Source organism: Pseudophryne corroboree, chromosome 6 (assembly GCF_028390025.1).
Source record: "Pseudophryne corroboree isolate aPseCor3 chromosome 6, aPseCor3.hap2, whole genome shotgun sequence".
NCBI lineage: Eukaryota > Metazoa > Chordata > Amphibia > Anura > Myobatrachidae > Pseudophryne > Pseudophryne corroboree.
In genome coordinates this window covers 328,064,039-328,078,967 of record NC_086449.1, presented here as the reverse complement: position 1 = coordinate 328,078,967, position 14,929 = coordinate 328,064,039, and the positions used below count along the sequence as shown (strand labels likewise).

Below are 14,929 nucleotides of genomic sequence, written 5' to 3'. Positions count from 1 at the left end.
GCGCGGCTCCGGGAACGGACGACCAAGGTTAAGTTCCTGTGTTCGATCCCTCTGGAGCTAATGGTGTCCAGTAGCCTAAGAAGCGCAACCTAGCCGCAGTTAGTAGGTTTGCTTCTCTCCCCTCAGTCCCACGTAGCAGAGAGTCTGTTGCCAGCAGAAGCTCTCTGAAAATAAAAAACCTAACTAAAATACTTTCTTATTAGCAAGCTCAGGAGAGCTCACTAAAATGCACCCAGCTCCGTCCGGGCACAGATTCTAACTGAAGTCTGGAGGAGGGGCATAGAGGGAGGAGCCAGTGCACACCAGTAGTCCTAATTCTTTCCCTGTCTCCTGCGGAGCCCATCTATTCCCCATGGTCCTTACGGAGTCCCCAGCATCCACTAGGACGTTAGAGAAATTCGATTTACCTGCCGTAGCTGTGGAGACGTGGTCCGAGAGGCCCTCTCCAAACAATTCCTCACCCTTGTAAGGCAAAAACTCCATATGCCTCTTTGAGTCGGCATCCCCCGTCCACTGTCGGGTCCATAAGACTCGCCTAGCAGAAATGGACATAGCGTTTATTCTGGAACCCAGTAAACTAATGTCTCTTTGAGCATCCCTCATATATAAGACATCATCTTTTATATGCCCTAGGGTCATTAAAATGGTATCCTTATCAAGGGTCTCAATATCCGCTGTTAAAGAATCTGTCCATGCTGCTACAGCACTACAAACCCAGGCTGACGCAATTGTCGGCCTGAGTAACGTACCAGAATGTGTGTAAATGGACTTCAAGGTAACCTCCTGCTTGCGGTCAGCAGGATCCTTGAGGGTAGCCGTATCTTGGGATGGGAGCGCTAACTTTTTTGATAAGCGTGTCAAAGCTTTGTCTACCCTAGGGGAGGATTCCCATCGTATTCTGTCCTGTGACGGGAAAGGATATGCTGTTAGAATCCTTTTGGGAATCTGCAGTTTTTTGTCTGGAGTTTCCCACGCTTTTTCGCATAACTCGTTCAGCTCATGTGAAGAGGGAAAAGTGACCTCAGGTTTCTTTCCCTTATACATGTGTACTCGTGTCAGGGACAGGGGGTTCCTCAGTAATATGCAAAACATCTTTAATTGCGATAATCATATATCGAATACATTTAACCACCCTTGGCTGCAATTTTGCATCATTGTAGTCGACACTGGAGTCTGAATCCGTGTGTCAACTATTTGGGATAGTGGGCGCTTCCGAGACCCCGAAGGTCCCGGCGACATTGGGACAGACATGGGTTGGCTCCCTGACTGTACCCTAGCTTCAGCTTTGTCTAATCTTTTGTGCAATAAATTAACATTAGCGCTTAAAACATTCCACATATCCATCCAGTCAGGTGTCGGCGCTGCAGACGGAGACCTAATATTCATACACTCCCCCTCCTCCTCAGGTGAGCCTTCAACCTCAGACATGTCGACACACGCGTACCGACACACCACACACACACAGGGAAGCTCTTTTCTGAAGACAGGTTCCCCACCAGGCCCTTTGGAGAGACAGAGAGAGAGTATGCCAGCACACACCCCAGCGCTATATGACCCAGGAAAAAACACAGAATGTTTACCCAGTAGCGCTTTTATATCATGTATATGCGCCAAATATGTGCCCCCCCCCCCCCTCTACTTTAAAACCCTCTTTCACCGTGTGTCAAGCAGGGGAGAGTCCGGGGAGCTTCCTCTCAGCGGTGCTGTGGAGAAAAAATGGCGCTGGTGAGTGCTGAGGGAGAAGCCCCGCCCCTCGGCGGCGGGCTTCTGTCCCGCTCAAATTTTCTAATAACATGGCGGGGGCTCTTTTTATACATGTACAGTGCCCAGCTGTACATGTATATATGTGTATTTGCCACAGGAGGTGTTTATTGCTGCCCATGGCGCCCCCCCCTGCACCCTTACAGTGACCGAAGTGTGTGAGGTGAATGGGAGCAATGGCGCACCGCTTCACTGCTGTGCGTTACCTCTATGAAGATCAAGGTGTCTTCTGCCGCCTCTGAAGTCTTTTCCTCACATACCCGGCTTCTTTCTTCCGGCTCTGCGAGGAGGACGGCGGCGCGGCTCCGGGATGGACTGCGAGGGTGAGACCTGCGTTCCGATACCTCTGGAGCTAATGGTGTCCAGTAGCCTAAGAAACAGAGCTCTGAAACTCAGAGAAGTGGGTCTGTTTCTCTCTCCTCAGTCCCTCGATGCAGGGAGCCTGTTGCCAGCAGGCTCCCTGAAAATAAAAAACCTAACTAAAATACTTTCTTTTACAGGAAACTCAGGAGAGCTCCCTGAAAGCACCCAGTCTCCACTGGGCACAGTATCAAACTGAGGTCTGGAGGAGGGGCATAGAGGGAGGAGCCAGTGCACACCCAGATCCAAAGTCTTTCTTAAAGTGCCCATGTCTCCTGCGGAGCCCGTCTATCCCCATGGTCCTTATGAAGTCCCAGCATCCTCTAGGACGTTAGAGAAAAAGGTGCTAAAAAGCTGAATTGTGTGAAACTTAAGGATTTATGGAAAAAGAGTAATAGGAAGATATACAATTTAAAGGTAACCCACAGAGTTTTATATTGCCATTATTGAACAAATATCGACTCAGGTCAGGGTCACCACTGAAGTCACATACGTGGCCATAAATTCAGATGCTGCACCAATGTTATATAAAGTTTGTAAATCAAATGACTGCTGTCATATATGAACTGATGCTGAGTACAAGAATTCCGGGGCCTCCCATACAGCTGGAGGTCTCTAGCTTACCACTCAGATCCTTTTCAGTAATGTACAAAAAGATATATTAGCGAGTTGCAACACTGTTTCCCAGGGAGAGTCAAATGCAATAAATAGTTATAATTAATAATAATCTTATTTTACATTTTCTATGTGGAATGAATTATGTAAAATAAGCTGAAAGTATACAAGGTACTTTGCAACTGTATAAGAATCTTTCTGATGTATTATGTTGTCCAGTCACATTATTTTAATATAAGAATTAAAGGTTAAGTTTTATTGTCTAATAATAATTCATGAGTGTCCAAGTTTAAAGTGATAGTATGGTAAGTTCTCTCCATTATCCCACTGGAGGACATTGAACCCTGGGGACGTCCCAGAGATGCCTCATCAGGATTGTTTGCTCACAGAATTGCAGAATGCAACATCTTACGTACAAAGCTGGTGTCATTAGCTACAAACACATTAAACCTGTAAAATGTTGTAAATGTATGGACCAAAAACGAAATCATTCCTCAGCTTACGTGCCTTGCTACACTGCCCAAGAGGCAGTCCGTGATGTGAAAGAAGGAACCTTTACATTGTAAGAAACACTGATGAATCAGTGGAAAGGGGTTAAGGGATAAGTCTGTGCACAAAAAATAAGATATTACTCACCGGTAAATCTATTTCTCGTAGTCCGTAGTGGATGCTGGGGACTCCGTAAGGACCATGGGGAATAGCGGGCTCCGCAGGAGACTGGGCACTCTAAAGAAAGATTTAGTACTATCTGGTGTGCACTGGCTCCTCCCTCTATGCCCCTCCTCCAGACCTCAGTTAAGGAAACTGTGCCCGGAAGAGCTGACATTACAAGGAAAGGATTTTGGAATCCAGGGTAAGACTCATACCAGCCACACCAATCACACTGTACAACTTGTGATAAACTTACCCAGTTAACAGTATGAACAACAACTGAGCATCACTCAACCGATGCTACATAACCATAACCCTTTGTTAAGCAATAACTATATACCAGTATTGCAGAAGAAGTCCGCACTTGGGACGGGCGCCCAGCATCCACTACGGACTACGAGAAATAGATTTACCGGTGAGTAATATCTTATTTTCTCTAACGTCCTAGTGGATGCTGGGGACTCCGTAAGGACCATGGGGATTATACCAAAGCTCCCAAACGGGCGGGAGAGTGCGGATGACTCTGCAGCACCGAATGGGCAAACACAAGGTCCTCCTCAGCCAGGGTATCAAACTTGTAGAACTTTGCAAATGTGTTTGAACCCGACCAAGTAGCAGCTCGGCAAAGCTGTAATGCCGAGACCCCTCGGGCAGCCGCCCAAAAAGAGCCCACCTTCCTTGTGGAATGGGCTTTCACTGATTTTGGATGCGGCAATCCAGATGCAGAATGAACCTGCTGAATCGTGTTACAGATCCAGCGAGCAATAGCTTGCTTTGAAGCAGGAGCACCCACTTTGTTGGATGCATACAGGATAAACAGCGAGTCAGTCTTCCTGACCCCAGCCGTTCTGGTTACATAATTCTTCAAAGCCGTCAAGCAACTTGGAATCTTCCAAGTCACAAGTAGCAGCAGGCACCACAATAGGTTGGTTCAAATGAAAAGATGACACCACCTTTTGCAGAAATTGCGGACGAGACCGCAATTCTGCCCTGTCCATCTGGAAAACGAGATAGGGGCTTTTACATGACAAAGCCGTCAATTCTGACACACGCCTAGCCGAAGCTAAGGCCAACAGCATGACCACTTTCCACGTGAGATACTTTAGCTCCACAGTCTTAACTGGCTCAAACCAGTGGGATTTCAGGAAACCCAACACCACGTTAAGATCCCAAAGTGCCACTGGTGGCACAAAAGGGCGCTGAATATGCAGCACTCCCTTAACAAACGTCTGAACCTCAGGCAGTGAAGCCAGTTCTCTTTGAAAGAAAATGAATAGGGCCGAAATCTGGACCTGTATGGACCCTAATTTTAGGCCCATAGTCACTCCTGACTGTAGGAAGTGCAGGAATCGACCCAGCTGGAATTCTTCTGTAGGGCCTTCCTGGCCTCACACCAAGCACATATTTTCGCCATATACGGTGATAATGCTTTGCTGTCACGTCCTTCCTAGCCTTTATCAGTGTAGGAATAACTTCATCCGGAATGCCTTTTTCCGCTATGCCGTCAAACGCAGCCGCGGTAAGTCTTGGAATAGACAGGGCCCTTGTTGCAACAGATCCTGTCTGAGAGACAGAGGCCATGGGTCCTCTGTGAGCATTTCTTGCAGTTTCGGGTACCAAGTCCTTCATGGCCAATCCGGAACAATGAGTATTGTTCTCACTCCTCTTTTTCTTACAATTCTCAGCACCTTTGGTATGAGAGGAAGAGGAGGAAACACATAGACCGACTGGAACACCCACGGTGTTACTAGTGCGTCCACAGCTATCGCCTGAGGGTCCCTTGACCTGGCGCAATACCATTTTAGCTTTTTGTCGAGGCGGGACGCCATCATGCCCACCTGTGGCAGTTCCCGTCGATTTGCAATCTGCGTGAAGACTTCTTGGTGAAGTCCCCACTCTCCCGGGTGGAGGTCGTGCCTGCTGAGGAAGACTGCTTCCCAGTTGTCACTCCCGGAATGAACACAGCTGACAGTGTGCTCACGTGATTCTCCGCCCAGCGAAGAATTCTGGTGGCTTCTACCATCGCCACCCTGCTCCTTGTGCCGCCTTGGCGGTTTACATGAGCCACTGCGGTGATATTGTCTGACTGGATCAGAACCGGTTGGTCGCGAAGCAGGGTCTCCGCTTGACTTAGGGCGTTGTATATGGCCCTTAGTTCCAGGATATTGATGTGAAGGCAAGTCTCCTGCCTTGACCACAGCCCTTGGAAATTTCTTCCCTGTGTGACTGCCCCCCACCCTCGGAGGCTTGCATCCGTGGTCACCAGGACCCAGTCCTGAATGCCGAATCTGCGACCTTCGAGAAGGTGAGCACTCTGCAGTCACCACAGGAGAGACACCCTTGCTCTGGGGGATAGGGTGATTAACCGATGCATCCGAAGATGTGATCCGGACCACTTGTCCAGTAAGTCCCATTGGAAGGTATGGAACCTGCCGAAGGGAATGGTCTCGTATGATCCCACCCTCCTTCCCAGGACTCGAGTGCAGTGATGCACTGACACCTGTTTTAGTTTTAATAGATTCCTGACCAGTGTCACGAGCTCCTGAGCTCTCTCTATCGGGAGATAAACCTTTTTCTGGTCTGTGTCTAGGATCATGCCTAGGAGAGGCAGATGAGCTATAAGAACCAACTGCGACTTTGGAATATATAGAATCCAGCCGTGTTGCCGTTTCACTTCCGGATAAAGCGATACGCTGTTCAGCAACTGCTCTCTTGATCTCGCTTTTATGAGGAGATCGTCCAAGTACGTGATAATAGTGACACCTTGCTTCCGCAGGAGCACCATAATTTCCGCCATTACCTTGGTGAATATTCTCAAGGCCGTGGAGAGACCAAACGGCAACGTTTGAAATTGGTAATGACCATCCCGTACCGCAATTCTGAGGTACGCCTGATGAGGTGGATAAATGGGGACATGAAGGAATGCATCCTTTATGTCCCGAGTCACCATAAAATCTTCCCCTTTCAGGCTTGCAATCACCGCTCTTAGCGATTCCAACTTGAACTTGAACCCTTTCAGGTATATGTTCAGGGATTTTAAATTCAATATGGGTCCTACCGAACTGTCTGGTTTCGGAACTACAACATGGTCGAATAATAACCCCCTCCTTGTTGAAGGAGGGAAATCTTGACCACCACCTGTTGAAGATACAATCTATGAATTGCAGTTAACACTGTTTTCCTCTCGTGGGGGGAAGCCGGCAGGGCCGTCGGTGAGGGGGCATCTTCTCAAAGTCCAGCTTGTATCCCTGAGACACAATATCTATTGCCCAGGGATCTAACAGGGAGTGAACCCTCTTGTGGCTGAACTTACGAAGGCGTGCCCCCACCGGGCCTAGCTCCGCCTGTGGAGCCCCAGCGACATGCGGTGGATTTTTGTAGAGGCCGGGGAGGACTTCTGTTCCTGGGAACTAGCTGTGTTGTGCAGCTTCTTTCCTCTGCCCCCGCCTCTGGCAAGAAAGGACGCACCTCGGACTTTCTTGTTTCTTTATTCGAAAGGCTGCATTTGATAATGTCGTGCTTTCCTAGGCTGTGCAGGAATATAAGGCAAAATATCAGAATTACCAGCTATAGCTGTGGAGACCAGGTCCGAGAACCCTTCTCCACACAATCCTCAGCCTTCCACATGCCTCTTAAGTCGGCATCATCTGTCCATTGCATATTCTACAGGACACGTCAAGCAGAAATCGACATAGCTTTGACTCTAGGACCCAGTATACTCATGTCTCTTTGGGCATGTTTAATAGATATATATATATATATATATATATATCACTTAAGACAGCATCTTTAATATATATATATTTCTATATATACACACATATATATATATATATATATATATATATCTATATGCATACTAGGGTCTCAATCTCTGCTGATAAGGTATCTGTCCACGCTGCCACAGCGCTTTAAACCCATGCCGACACAATCGCCGGTCTGAGTAGTATACTAGAATGTGCACGCTATCTGCAGGATCCCTGAGAATAGCTAGTGCTACCTTCTGGGCAAACGGGACACCCTAGGGGAAGATTCCCATCACATCCTGGCCCTAGTGGGGAAAGGATACTGCTTGAGAATTTTTTGTGTGAAGCTGCAGTCTCTTGTCTGGAGTTTCCCGCTCTTTTTTCTCATGAGAGGAGGGAATTTTACCTCAGCTTTCTTCCCCTTAACATGTGTACCCTTGTGTCAGGGACAAATGAGTCATCAGTGATATGCAAATCCTCTTATTACAATAATCATATATTGAATACCTTTCAGCCATTTTGGCTGTAACTTTGCATTATCGTAGTCAACACTGGAGCCAAACTCCGTGTCGATATCAGTGTTTATTATTTTGGATAGTGAGCATTGTGAGACTCTGAAGGTCTCTGTGACATAGGGACAGACATGGGTAGATTTCCTGTCTGTTCTTTAATCTTTTGTGCAATAAATTCACCTCAGCACTTACACATATCCAAACAGGTGTCGGCGTTGTCGACGGAGACACCCTCTCACACACATATTTTCCCTATCTCCTCCTTAGGGGAGCCTTTTACCTCAGACATGTCGACACACACGTACCGACACACCACACACACACAGGGGATGCTCTTTTGAAGACAGTTCCCCCACAAGGCCCTTTGGAGAGACAGAGAGAGAGTATGCCAGCACACACCCCAGCGCTATATGACCCAGGAATCACACAGTAACTTAGTGTTAACCCAGTAGCTGCTGTATATATTGTTTTTGCACCAAATTTATATGCCCCCCCGTTCTCTTTTTACCCTCTTCTATTGCAGGGGAGTGCCTGGGGAGCTTCTCTCAGCGGATCTGTGGAGAGAAAATGGCGCTGGTGAGTGCTGAGGAAGAAGGCCCCGCCCCCTCAGCGGCGGGCTACTGTCCCGTTTCTGTGTAAAAATAATGGCGGGGGCTCGTACATATATACAGTGCCTGACTGTATATATGTATAATTTTGCCAAAAGGTGTCTTAATTGCTGCCCAGGGCGCCCCCCCCTGCGCCCTGCACCCTACAGTGACCGGAGTGTGCGGTGTGCTGTGGGAGCAATGGCGCACAGCTGCAGTGCTGTGCGCTACCGTAAGTGAAGACAGGAGTCTTCAGCCGCCGATTTCGATGTCTTCATGCTTCTGCTGCTTCTGTTCTTCTGGCTCTGCGAGGGGGACGGCGGCGCGGCTCCGGGAACGGACGATCAAGGTTAGGTACCTGTGTTCGATCCCTCTGGAGCTAATGGTGTCCAGTAGCCTAAGAAGCGCTACCTAGCTGCCGTGAGTAGGTTCGCTTCTCTCCCCTCAGTCCCTCGTAGCAGAGAGTCTGTTGCCAGCAGAAGCTCTCTGAAAATAAAAAACCTAACAAAATACTTTCTTTTCTAGCAAGCTCAGGAGAGCCCACTAGGAGCACCCAGCTCTGGCCGGGCACAGATTCTAACTGAGGCCTGGAGGAGGGGCATAGAGGGAGGAGCCAGTGCACACCAGATAGTACTAAATCTTTCTTTAGAGTGCCCAGTCTCCTGCGGAGCCCGCTATTCCCCATGGTCCTTACGGAGTCCCCAGCATCCACTAGGACGTTAGAGAAACAAAGAATGAGTAGTGGGCTGCATGCACTTAAGTTACGGAATCTTTCTCACACACAACTCACTTTATCACAACACAAATCTCAGCGGAGGAAGGGGGGAGGAATAGCCTTGGAAAGTGGACAGAGATAAAGTGCCGGTCAATCAGCTCCTAACTGCCATGTTTCAGGCTGTGTTTGAAAATTACTTCGCAGCTGATTGGTACTTTATCTCTCTCCCAAAAAAAGCTAAAGCTAGTCCTTTTATTTCACCATGCCTTTTGAGACTCCCTCCCCATTTCTCATCTTTACTAGACACAAACAACCAGTTGCAGAGTCAGGGCAAGTATTGTATTCCTTACTCCTCCCTTCCTTTTTGCACCCTAATATTGTGTGGGAGGTAGGGCACACAGCTGACAAAGTGCAGCCATCTCCAACTGCACTCTGCACGCCATCATTGGTGACTATGTATATTCGGTGTGTAATTCTTGATGAAAGGTTATTTTACATTACCAGTTCAACCATTTATATGGTCTTTTTAACTCTGTGAGGCTCTTTATTCTCCATAGAAGTGCAATCTTATTTCAAATGGAGAAAAAGGTAATGTTTCACAGCTTATGATGGGGAATTCAAAGGCAGGATTCTAAGGGTATATAGGTATCCTTAATTTTTTTTTTTTATATATATATATATATATATATATTAAGCTCTATTATGAGCATATCACTAAGCACTTCCACTTAATGTGTACGGGTTTTCCCTCTACAATAAGCACACTTCATAATAGACCGACAGACAGACAGATAGATGTTTTACTAGATTTTTAGCATGGTACAATACATTACAGAATAACCCCTTAGGGGTCTATTCAATTGATATCAGATCCTTTCTGATGGAAAGGATCCGATATTTCAGCATTCAATTTGAGGCCAAATCCGACAGGTTATGATCATTCCCGACAATGGCAATCCGACTTTTTTTTAAAGTCGGATTGACATCGTCGGAAATGGGGCTAAAACTTGATGGATTTGGCGAATCTGACAAAACACGTGAATCCGCGGCTAATCCGCTGATCCACGTGTTTTCCGACAGGTCAGAATTTCTGACTTGTCGGATAAATGGCAGTTTGATTAAATAGGTTGAATCTGGATTCGACCTTAAATTGTCGGAAACTGCCGTTTTTCCGACAAGTCGGGAATTCCGACTTGAAATGAATAGACCCCTTAGCCTGAAAACCCCAAGTCTCAAACTTTCTGCATAACAGACTCAATATCTGGAATGTAAAAATAATTCTTTATTAAAATGGAAGTTTTGAATTTAAAATTAGATTTTTGAAGATCGATCACTTGATTGCATGAAATAATATACCCCATCCTAGTGATGGCTTCAGCTTCTCCAGCATGAAAGAGAAAAACCTTACCGCTTGTGATATTCAACCAGGTCTCCTCCATCTTCTACGACTTTACGTCCAGCAAAGTCTATAGTCACTTTGCGAGTGAGTCTAGAAGTGTGACGCAGCTCTTGCAGTTCTTGTTCCTTCTTACGAAGGACCTCACGCTCTGTCTGTGACAACCACTGGTTGGAATCCGTTGAAAAATAATCAGACTCATCATCAATTACATGAGTGCGCCGTACACTGTATTGTGAATATGCAAAATGAAAAGAAGTTAAGAGATATATATATATACACACACACACACACACACACACACACACACACACACACACACATATGGGTGTAGTATGGTATGCCGGCGGCCGGGCTCCCGGCGACCAGCATACCGACGCCGGGAGCCCGATCGCCGGCATACCAACAGCATGGCGAGCGCAAATGAGCCCCTTGCAGGCTCGCCACACTGTGGCCACGCTATTTTATTCTCCCTCCAGGGTAGTCGTGGATCCCCACGAGGGAGGAAAAGTGTTGGTGTGTTGGTATGTCGGCTGTCGGGATTCCGGCGTCGTATACTGTGCGCCGGGATCCCGACAGTCGGCATACTGAAGACCACCCCACACATAGATAGAGTACATCACACTTACTTAAACAAACAGCTTGAAATACAGCTGCATCTCATACCTAGTCTTGTCATATTCCAGGAGCTTGTCACGGTGTTGCAGGGCCTTTTCAAATCCTTCCTTAATCTTCATTTCTTGACGAGGGAGTAGATCCTTAGCACAGACATCCATTTTTAAAGAGGAGTCAGAACCTGGAATGACCAGAAGCACCTTTAAAAAGGGAAAAACCCTTACTACTAAATTACTACATGCTAAAATGGCTCAAAATCAGTCTCAGAAACTCATATCTAAAGCAACATTTGCAGAGCTGAAGTATGGGTACTGAGGAGTATAGCAAGGTCCTATAACATTAATGTAATTGCTCATTTTGTTGTCGCAATCAACTTCAGCTTTACACCAACTTCCGTAACTAAAATGTGTTGCCTTTTACAATATATATATATATATATATATATATATATATATAATTGCAAGAGAATGCCAAGCCACTTGTGATACCACAGATTCCCAATTAGAAAAAACACTCCCAGTTATTTGGGCGTCAGCTGCCCCCTAAGAAAACGGCAATGGTAAGTTGCCGCAAAACAAAAGATAGGGATACCGGATAGGGGTATAAGCGACCTGAGGTGTTTGTAAGTGACCAAGTGTAATAAATATATAAAAGATATATAAAAATATAATATCAATTTATTTCACAACATTAGGAATAAATTAAAGTACAGTACCAATGAAAAAAAAAATTTACATATAAAAATTGAAAAAATTAGTCCTTTACATAAAATACAGTTCTAAAAAAACTGTTTTAAAAAAAGGGAATGGACATATTAAATTCTCAAAATAAAGTGCGGATTGTCTGTGCAAATAAGCTAATCAAATGTGGAAAAATAGCATATAGAGTCTTAACTGATATAGCAGGAGGTCTCTGGGTGAAGGCCCAACGCGTTTCGTCTCCAAGACTTCTTCATGGGGTAGTCTTCATGAAGAAGTCTTGGAGACGAAATGCGTTAGCCCTTCACCCAGAGACCTCCTGCTATATCAGTTAAGACTCTATATGCTATTTTTCCACATTTGATTAGCTTATTTGCACAGACAATCCGCACTTTATTTTGAGAATTTAATATGTCCATTCCCTTTTTTTAAAACAGTTTTTTAGAACTGTATTTTATGTAAAGGACTCTCATTTTTTCAATTTTTATATGTAAAAAAATTTTTTTCATTGGTACTGTACTTTAATTTATTCCTAATGTTGTGACATAAATTGATATTATATTTTTATATATCTTTTATATATTTATTACACTTGGTCACATACAAACACCTCAGGTCGCTTATACCCCTATCCGGTATCTATATATATATATATTATAAGAATTTACTTACCGATAATTCTATTTCTCGTAGTCCGTAGTGGATGCTGGGGACTCCGTAAGGACCATGGGGAATAGCGGCTCCGCAGGAGACTGGGCACAAAAGTAAAGCTTTAGAACTACCTGGTGTGCACTGGCTCCTCCCCCTATGACCCTCCTCCAAGCCTCAGTTAGGATACTGTGCCCGGACGAGCGTACACAATAAGGAAGGATTTTGAATCCCGGGTAAGACTCATACCAGCCACACCAATCACACCATATAACTTGTGATCTAAACCCAGTTAACAGCATGATAACAGAGGAGCCTCTAGAAAAGATGGCTCACTACAGCAATAACCCGATTTTTTTGGTAACAATAACTATGTACCAGTATTGCAGACAATCCGCACTTGGGATGGGCGCCCAGCATCCACTACGCACTACGAGAAATAGAATTATCGGTAAGTAAATTCTTATTTTCTCTGACGTCCTAGTGGATGCTGGGGACTCCGTAAGGACCATGGGGATTATACCAAAGCTCCCAAACGGGCGGGAGAGTGCGGATGACTCTGCAGCACCAAATGAGAGAACTCCAGGTCCTCCTCAGCCAGGGTATCAAATTTGTAGAATTTTACAAACGTATTTGCTCCTGACCAAGTAGCTGCTCGGCAAAGTTGTAAAGCCGAGACCCCTCGGGCAGCCGCCCAAGATGAGCCTACCTTCCTTGTTGAATGGGCTTTTACAGATTTTGGCTGTGGCAGGCCTGCCACAGAATGTGCAAGCTGAATTGTACTACAAATCCAACGAGCAATAGTCTGCTTAGAAGCAGGAGCACCCAGCTTGTTGGGTGCATACAGAATAAACAACGAGTCAGATTTTCTGACTCCAGCCGTCCTGGAAACCTATATTTCCAGGGCCCTGACAACGTCTAGCAACTTGGAGTCCTCCAAGTCCCTAGTAGCCGCAGGCACCACAATAGGTTGATTCAGGTGAAACGCTGAAAACCACCTTAGGGAGAAACTGAGGACAAGTCCTCAATTCCGCCCTGTCCGAATGGAAAAACAGATGAGGGCTTTTACAGGATAAAGCCGCCAATTCTGACACGCACCTGGCCCAGGCCAGGGCCAACAGCATGACCACTTTCCATGTGAGATATTTTACCTCCACATATTTAAGTGGTTCAAACCAATGTGACTTTTGGAACCCAAAAACTACATTTAGATCCCAAGGTGCCACTGGAGGCACAAAAGGAGGCTGTATATACAGTACCCCTTCCACAAACGTCTGAACTTCAGGGACTGAAGCTAGTTCTTTTTGGAAGAAAATTGACAGGGCCGAAATTTGAACCTTAATGGACCCCCATTTCAGGCCCATAGACACTTCTGTTTGCAGGAAATGTAGGAATCGACCTAGTTGAAAAATTCCTCCGTCGGGGCCTTACTGGCCTCGCACCACGCAACATATTTTCGCCAAATGCGGTGATAATGTTTTGCGGTTATATCTTTCCTGGCTTTGATCAGGATAGGAATGACTTCATCCGGAATGCCTTTTTCCTTCAGGATCCGGCGTTCAACCGCCATGCCGTCAAACGCAGCCGCGGTAAGTCTTGGAACAGACAGGGTCCTTGCTGGAGCAGGTCCCTTCTTAGAGGTAGAGGCCACGGATCCTCCGTGAGCATCTCTTGAAGTTCCGGTTACCAAGTCCCTCTTGGCCAATCCGGAGCCATGAATATAGTGCTTACTCCTCTCCATCTTATAATTCTCAGTACCTTGGGTATGAGAGGCAGAGGAGTGAACACATACACTGACTGGTACACCCACTGTGTTACCAGAGCGTCTACAGCTATTGCCTGAGGGTCCCTTGACCTGGCGCAATACTTGTCGAGTTTTATAAACATGTGGAAGACTTCTGGGTGAAGTCCCCACTCTCCCGGGTGGAGGTAGTGTCTACTGAGGAAGTCTGCTTCCCAGTTGTCCACTCCCGGAATGAATACTGCTGACAGTGCTATCACATGATTTTCCGCCCAGCGAAGAATCCTTGCAGCTTCTGCCTTGCCCTCCTGCTTCTTGTGTCACCCTGTCTGTTTACGTGGGTGACTGTCGTGATGTTGTCCGAATGGATCAACTCCGGGTGACCTTGAAGCAGAGGTCTTGCTGAGCTTAGAGCATTGTAAATGGCCCTTAGCTTCAGGATATTTATGTGAAGTGATGTCTCCAGGCTTGACCATAAGCTCTGGAAATTCCTTCCCTGTGTGACTGCTCCCCAGCCTCGCAGGCTGGTATCCGTGGTCACCAGGACCCAGTCCTGAATGTCGTGCGGCCCTCTAGAAGATGAGCACTCTGCAACCACCACAGGAGAGACACCCTTGTGCTTGGTGACAGGGTTATCCGCTGATGCATCTGAAGATGCGAACCGGACCATTTGTCCAGCAGGTCCCACTGGAAAGTTCTTGCGTGAAATCTGCCGAATGGGATTGCTTCGTAGGAAGTCACCATTTTTCCCAGAACCCTTTTATTGATGTACTGAGACTTGGCTCGGTTATAGGAGGTTCCCGACTAGCTCGGATAACTCCCTGACTTTCTCCTCCGGGAGAAACACCTTTTTCTGGACTGTGTCCAGGATCATCCCTAGGAAC

The 14,929-nt window shown here is 46.3% G+C and overlaps 1 protein-coding gene across 4 annotated transcripts in view; it reads right to left on the bottom strand.

The window, feature by feature from the left end:
- The window catches only part of TRIP4 (thyroid hormone receptor interactor 4), a 177,889-nt gene that overhangs the window by 93,858 nt on the left and 69,102 nt on the right, over positions 1–14,929 (bottom strand). For all 4 annotated transcript variants that reach the window (XM_063926356.1, XM_063926357.1, XM_063926358.1 and 1 more), the window contains exons 5-6: positions 11,010–11,139; positions 10,356–10,571 (exon numbers count right to left, since the gene is read on the bottom strand). In XM_063926356.1, coding sequence (XP_063782426.1) covers positions 10,356–10,571; positions 11,010–11,139 — 346 coding nt within the window. The remainder of the gene's footprint in view (positions 1–10,355; positions 10,572–11,009; positions 11,140–14,929) is intronic.